Here is an 8,466-nt window from a genome sequence, read left to right on the forward strand (position 1 = left end):
CTCCTCCCGCATAATGTTGGGCAAAAAATGACTGCAGTTTATGAATTTGGATGGTAATCACATTAATTTTAGAGTTAACCTAGATCTAATTTTTAAATTAAAAATAAAATTTATTATTATTTTTTTCATCTTTAAAACTTAGAATTAAAACTTTGTTTAAAAGGAATAAATTTTTTTACCACTTAAACTTAATAACAAATTTGGATAGATAAATTTGAGATCTATTAAAAGATAAGTAATAATATCACAAAATATTAAGTATACTGATAATACATATTATATTTTAAGAAGATAAAACTTTGAAAATAATGTTGGGAGATATAACCAAAAATTTAAAAAAAAAAATTTCATAAATTATAAACCCAACTTAAAAAAATGAGTTTAACTAAAATAAATAAATAAATAAATAAAAGTAATTGATAGATTTAAAGATATGGGAGCCAAGATTTGAGGACACGTTGCCATAGTAATAAACAGAGGACGGTACCTAATCTATTTGACTTTTGCTTTGGTTTCTCTCCCTATTTATACAAGTACGTACCTATAGGGACCCTGCATCTCTTTGCTGCTGCATCATTTTTCTCTCTTCTCTGTCACTAAGCAATAAACATGGGAAGAGCACTTTGTTGTGATAAAAATGGGCTCAAAAAAGGGCCATGGACTCCTGAAGAAGATAAAAAATTGATTGATTATATTCAAAAACATGGTTATGGAAATTGGAGGACACTTCCAAAGAATGCTGGTAAACCTCTAGCATTCATTTACCGATAGGACACCATATGTTTTGTCTACGGATGAATTATAGTACTTCTTATGGACTTCACGCCTGATGGGTTTGTAAAATCTTTTATTATAGGGTTGCAAAGATGTGGAAAGAGTTGTCGTCTTCGATGGACTAACTACTTGAGGCCTGATATCAAGAGAGGAAGGTTTTCTTTTGAAGAAGAAGAGACTATAATTCAGCTACATAGTATATTGGGCAACAAGTAAGTTCTGTTTACATCTTTATTTGCTGTTTTCAGTTCTATTATTGTGTTTTTTTCCCTTAATGTTTTGTAATGTTTTAAGGTGGTCTGCCATTGCTGCTCGGTTGCCCGGAAGAACAGATAACGAAATAAAAAACTATTGGAACACACACATTAGAAAAATTCTTCTTCGAATGGGGATCGATCCGGTGACCCATACTCCTCGACTGGATCTTCTCGGTCTCTCTTTCCTTCACAACCAATATCTTATCCAGTCTTTTGCTAACCCTGAGCTTCTTCGTAATGTTGACCAATATCAACCATTGATGCAATCTAACCATTTCCATGCACAAGTCGAAGAAACCCCAACTTGTAGTGTTCCATTTTATAACGAAGAACAACAACTCGTGATGAAACCCAACTTGAACCAATTCCCATCAAATTTCAATGACTATGTTATGCCTTCAATTTTGACTGAAGATTACGTGCCGCTACCGCCGCAGTACAACTATTACGGCTCGGATTATCAAACCGTAATGGACCCTTCAATCGAAACCTCGAATTTCCATTCCATCAACAGCAACCAGAGCTTGGGGTTGGGGTCAGTTGTGTCGACGCCTTCGTCGAGCCCCGCCCCATTGAATTCAGACTTCGCATACCTCAACAGTAGCAGCACCACTGAAAACGAAACAGAAAGCTATTGCACCAACATTTTGAAGTCGGAAATCCCTGATATTTTGGATGTTAATGATTTCATGTAATTCCAAATGCATAACTCCCAAAAAGAGTTTTTCTTTTTTCTTTTTTTGATTCAGTGAGACATGTCGATACGTGTAAAAATTTCTACTAATTAATAGTTAATTTCTCTTAAGATCACTGTGTTAGAAGCAACGTTCTGTCCTTTTTCTTTTCTTTACTATTGGTATATCTTATCACATATGTATTATATTATTATACAGACAAGTCATCTTATTATATACTATATATATTTATTCAATTCATATCTACTTCCGAAAATAATGAATCAAATCATACCAAATTATATATAAGATGATGCCGTTTGCTTTCTTCACCAGATTTATGACATTTATGCTTAATCCATACTTATAAGCACTGGTTAAAGATAATTTAAGTTATTTTTTTACTGGTTTATTTAGTGTGTTGGTTTCAACTCTGATTGACAACATATCCGGAGTTTGAACTTCGTGTCCAAATCATCCTTTCCTTTAATTTAGATTTTTTTCTATTTATTTCGATATAAAAAAAAATATAAAAGTATCAATAAAAATAGAAAAAGACATTGGGTTCAAAGAGAGGAAGTGTAAGAGAAACTGTTTTTAAGGTAGTGATGAAGCAATTCTGCTTGGAAGGTCACATAATGGAAGGGGATTTGACCTAAAAAAAAAAGAGAGAGAGAGAGAAGAAAGGAGGGCACGCGTCGATCAATTAGCGTCGACCAAACCTTGAGGGTGGGAGGGCTCACCATTAAAAGGCAGAGCTTGCTTTTATTGAATAACATGGCATGACTCTTGTGCTGTTATTCAAATTCAGAACAATTTAATATCTAATGACGTAAGCATGTTGAAGGGCACGTGGCTCTACCATGCAAAAATGGGTCCCAATGTGAAGGGGTTTGACTTTGAGCTTTCTATCTAGTTTTAGACAAGCTACTCGACTGAGCTCTTTTATATATATATATTTCTTGTATACACGATTTAATGTTGGGTAAACTATCTAAAAAAGTTCTTCTCATTTTATTTTTTTTCAATCTAATCATTTTAATTAATATAATTGTTTGAATTAATTACTGTAATTAAAAATTATATTTTCCACTAACAGCACTATCAATCGTCTTCGTTCCTCTTCGTTCTTGTTTCATAAACAACTTGAACTTATCCTCCAACCCCCACATCAGCATCGCTTCAACGTCGATCCCAAGCATACTGACGATGAGCACTAACCCCCATGTCCCAAGCACTTCTTCAACTACCAGACCCCTCATAATTCCACCATTTCCGTCTCTCCATCGACATATCTATCAACGCCACAAATAAAGTTAAACAAAAATGGGTTATTTGCGATGGAGATCATCGTTAATATCTTCAAAGAACTCGAAAATGAGTACTTGAAGCAGTTTAAAAGCGTTAAAGGCAATGATAAGGTGTGTTGTATCGGTCTGGTTTCTACCATGAACAAGTTGAGCTTTGATAAATCCAAGAGAGGACAAAAACTTTGTTGTTTCGAAGAAAAAAAAAGGAACCCATTGTTTACCGCAAGCACGGTTGGACTCGAAAAAACTTGGCTTAAATGATAATGGATATAAGGCCTTCAATGGGATAGTTTAGGGTTTGGTTATCGGTGGTTCATGACAATGGCGATGGTTTGGAAGCAGTGAGTGGTAGTGCTAAGTTGGTAGGTGGCAGCCAAGGGTTTAATAAACCAAAAAAAAAAAAGAGAAGGGGACAACAGTGGTGAGCGTAGCAAGATTATGTAATCGGATGTCAAACGACAATGCTAGAGCTTAGGCGATAGAGGTATCAGCGACACAAAGGGTAGGCCAAGGTTTTCAGTTGAGAGAAGATTGCTGATAACCTAATCCATTAGTGATTAGCATAGTTTTTAACGGTAATACTTAATTCATATAATTATTTTAATTAAAAAGATTAAATTAAAAAAAATAATTACAGTAGGACATATTTTGTTTTAGAGTGATCTAATTTACCTAATTTATTCGTAAACCTTTCAAATCTCAAACAAGCAAGGAAGGATTCAGCCTCCAATTATCTCATCAAATTATTTTTCCATTAATATATTTTACATATTAATTATATCAAACTAATTAATCCATAAGCTAGTCCAAATATTATGTTACTACTTAGTAACAAATCCCTCGTAAGCTTTACGTCATTCATACGTCAAATTTTCTATTCTTTGGGGTTAAAACTCGAAGCCATCACACTTCTCCCTTTTATCTTTCTCACGTTCTGTTCACACGCACACAATTATGCCACTCTCGGAAAAAAAACAAAATTGGATTTATAAAAAAGATGTTCATTAATTAAATGAGTTTATATACAAATATTCATCATTCTGTAATTGATTTTGATTTTTAATTTATTTTAAATAATGTTTTGTTTTTGTTTTACTTAAAGATTTTTATAAAAAAAAGGAAAAATGCAACAACATGACTATAGTAATATTTATTATTTTTTAGAAAAAGTGAATTTTAAATCAATTTTTAATAAAAAATAGATTTTGATTGATTTTTTTTATCTCAATTCAATCAAGGATTTTATTCATATTATTATGTGACACTCAAATTATTGATAAAAATATTATATAAACGTAAAAAATGGGGAGGGATCCACTTTAATTTTACATACTTTCATAACTTTTTCTACGATTATTATTTTAATAATCTAATTTTATTTTATGTTTCATTTTTGTAGATCATGCATGTTAAATTTTGAGTAAATTAAACAGGTCAAATTCTACTATTAGACCTTGTACTTTGAGTAAGTTGTGGATTTATTACCTATACTTTAATTTAGTCATTCCAGTCTCTATACTTTTATAATTTAAAAATTTTAGTACCGACTAAATGACAACTATTTAATTAAATTATGTTATTTTTTAAATTTGGTGTATCAAACATATTATCACATATGTAATGTCATATCAACTTGTCATCTCCATATATTACTCACAAAAAAATCAATTAATAGATTTAATAACTGTCATCCACTTTAAGGCTAAAATTTTAAAATTCAAAAAATATAACAACTAAGAATGATTCAATTAGAGAGTATGAATGAAATCACTAACTTTATATATAATATAAGAATAATAATATAATTTAATCAAACATATTTAACTGCTACTTTTTTATCACAACTAAATTTTCAGTTTTTAAAAATTACAAGATTGGTAGTAAATAAAATCATATATTATATAGATGTATGAAATATTAACCTAGATTTTTAACCCGACTGGATTAAGGAACCGTCAATCAGCGTAGAATTTATGAGGTATAAAGGTACGGTTCTTCATTGACCAAGGGCCGACCAAAGAGGCAGAGAAAAGGACATTGTCCATATCTCGACCGCCCAAAGAAAATGTGTTCTTTTAGCAATTTTGAATTGAGTATTCTTCTTAATTAAAGAGTTATTGTATTTCTAAAAGATGGGATTATTTGACTGAGAATTCACCTTCCTTGGAATATATCGAAACTGATAATAATAATAGTAATAATAATAAGAAGAAGAAAAGGGTTTGCTTTTGTGTGCTTCAATTACAGAAACTAACATATGTTTGTGTTTGAATGTTTGGGATTTGGGGTTTCAGCATTAGGCTTTGCTGATGATTGCTTCAAGTTTTAGTTTATTGAAGTTAGTGAAAAGCTTAGTTCATGTTATAGTTAATTCTTTTTTTTTCCTTTTTCTACCTTGAAGGATGTAATAAATAAGTTATTATTGTGTCGACTCAGTAGTATCTATGTATGAACTGTGTGATTTGATGTTGAATTGTTATTTGTCTTTTAGTAAATTCAATTAACACAAGTATACTTTAATTATATAGAGAAAGAGATTATTATTGTTCTTGGTAATTAAAGTATTTATCACTAGTAATAATAATTAATTTTTTGATTGTGGGTGGTCACTTAAAAAGTAGACACTTAGGATTACAATTTTAGATACGTGATAATATATATATATATACACATTTACAGCATAGGGTTACGGTTTTCAAACAGATGCTATCCAACATTAATTATTTTGAATTTCATAGAATGGAAGTTATGAATTATACATGTTTCATAAAATTTGATGTAATTATACACTACTCATTTTTTTATTATATAAATATAATAAATATCTATTCAAAATTTAAAAATAAAATGTTCTTTACTCTTTTTTTTCGTTAGAAGATTATTTTGGAAAAGAGTTCAACTATAAAAATTAATTTTTATTGCGGAAAAGTACCATGAAAGTGTTCTATGAGTTAAATTATATTTTATCCCTTTTATTTAAAAAATGAATAAACTAATCTTTTTATGTTAGATTAAAAAGTAACTTTTTATTTTTATCAAAATTTTCATCCATTCTTATCATTAAAAATTGGTTTGGCTAACAAAATAACCAGAAAGTTATACATGACATGCCACATGTACTTAATTTTGATGTACACAGATCATTTTTTAACAATAAAAATAAATGAAATTTTTAATAGAAATGACTAATTTACTTTTTGATCTAACATAAACTAATTTATTTATCCATTTTTAAATAAAAATAAAATATAACGTTACTTTAAATACAAAAGTTTTATTTGCTCATTTAGTAATTTGTGTCAAAATCATAAAATTTTCTCATTATGATATTATGAGAGTCAAAGAAAAAACTAGGGACAATTTCATATAGTTGTGAGGTAATGAGGGCTTATAAGGTACACTTTGTTTTTATTAGATCCCTTTGACAATATGCTACAAATACTCTCGATTATACTTCCAACATAAGAAGAAAAAAAATACTCTATTATATTACATGACATTAAAAAATGACTCGGGTGTTCATCACTTAAAAATGATTATTAATGGTCATTGCTCTTTATAAATAAGGTTAATAATGTCTCCTTAAGACAAAGCTAGCATTGGATCGACAGGTGAATATCATTTTCACCATCCCTTACCAGATACTTAATACGTGGTAGATTGCTGTTGAAATCCCTAATAAACCAAAGTAGACCCCCGTAATAGATAATAACAAGTGTAATCACTTACCTAACACAAATGTCTAAATCCGAAATATGGCACGTTAAGAATGACAATATTATCCACCTCCTTAATTTGTATTTTTTTTATTTTACTTACAAATTAAATAAATTAGCCACTATATAATATGTCACATATGTTTTATGTTGACGTATATGAATCAATTTTAAACCATAAAAATAGATAAAAATTTTAATAAAATGATCAATTTTCTTTTTGATTTAACATATATAGACTAAATTATTCATTTTTTGAATAAAAAAATAAAATACAATTCAATTTTTAATATAAAGACTTTCATATTACTTTTACCTACATATAGAACACCCTTGCCAACATCCAAATTATTTTTAGGCAGCAAATTGTTCTCACGACATGTCAAATGCTTTAAGCTTTTATTTCTTTGCTTGTTTGCTGAAATATTGAGTTCAATTGACATTTGGTCCAATTCTAAATGGATTTAGAGCATTCGTGAAATGGCCCAAATTTTATTTTCTCAAAGACCCAGAGATTATGATGCTAAACAATGAAAACTGGAAGAGACATCAATCTTGACTCTTTTTGCATATATCCCATATGTGTGTATCCCATCTTCTTCCATCATTTTTCCCTTTAAACTTTACCTGGTACAGTAATGATATCGAGTGAGAGAATCCAGGAGAGATAGTTAGAATCAGATTGATTTAAACTCAGTAAAGAAAAATACAATCACAAATGCCTCCTAAAAGTTTCTTATATTATAGAAAGGAATAAAGGATTGTAGATAAAACTCAGTCTTGTTTCTTGAAGCAAAAGATGTAAAGTGGTTTTACAATGCAACGTTTAGGCCAAACTATAACTAAGAATTAATTTAGTCAAATAATATGTTATATTATTGCAATAAAAATTGGGTATCGACTAAAGAAGGATTAATGGTGAGAAAGTATTGTTTTCCATATTTTCTATTTTGGGTTGTTTATAGAGGTGTCCATGGGCGGGCGGGTCGGGGCGGGCCCAATTAAAATTTTAAGTCCGTTTGTATTAAATTTTTTATATTATTTATTATATAAATTTTTAAAAATATAAATAATACATCAAAAACACCAAAAACATTAAAATAAATGTTTCCAAACAAATTGACTTCAATAACACTAATATAGCTGCAATTTAACAAGCAAATGCCTGTAAAATAGTAACAAAATTAACAATAAAACAAGAGCTATATAATATCCAAACAATAACAACAAAATAGTACAACATAATAATGAAATTGTAGCAAAATAGTGAAATTGTAGCAAAATAGTGAAATAATAACAAGAAAATAACAAAAAGGTAAAAAATAAAGGAAAAATAGTAGTTTTTTTAATTTTATTTTTTGCATATTTGGGCCGGGCGAGCCTGGACTAAAAAACCCTTACTCGAGGCCCGACACCATTTTTTAAATGGGCCATAATTCTTGCCCAGGTCCATTTTTCGGGCATATACTTCTACCTAAACCCTCCCACTTTTTTTTCTTAATTTACATGCTACTAAACTTCCATGTTGATCAACTAACCATTTGGGATGAAGTAGATCTTTCCAACTAGTTGTGTCAGGAAATTAAGAATCGAAAAGTTTTTCCATGTCAAGATTGTTTTTTATAGTCTTCAGAGTGACTTGTTGAAAAGCCTTCACGATATTAAAATAAACCTATTTCATATGATCACAATTTTTATTTCAATTATCTAGTACTTTTTTAAACATGTAGGGCTG

The 8,466-nt window shown here is 29.7% G+C and overlaps 1 protein-coding gene across 1 annotated transcript; it reads left to right on the forward strand.

Annotated features, from left to right (window-relative positions):
• The first annotated feature begins 552 nt into the window (after positions 1-552).
• On the forward strand, positions 553-1,892 carry LOC107963372 (transcription factor MYB102). The gene is made up of 3 exons (XM_016899916.2): positions 553-742; positions 857-986; positions 1,069-1,892. Exons 1-3 carry the CDS (start codon positions 610-612, stop codon positions 1,724-1,726), a joined length of 921 nt encoding a protein of 306 aa, XP_016755405.1. The 5' UTR covers positions 553-609; the 3' UTR covers positions 1,727-1,892.
• The last annotated feature ends 6,574 nt before the right edge of the window (positions 1,893-8,466 follow it).

Source organism: Gossypium hirsutum, chromosome A06 (genome assembly GCF_007990345.1).
Source record: "Gossypium hirsutum isolate 1008001.06 chromosome A06, Gossypium_hirsutum_v2.1, whole genome shotgun sequence".
Classification (NCBI taxonomy): domain Eukaryota; kingdom Viridiplantae; phylum Streptophyta; class Magnoliopsida; order Malvales; family Malvaceae; genus Gossypium; species Gossypium hirsutum.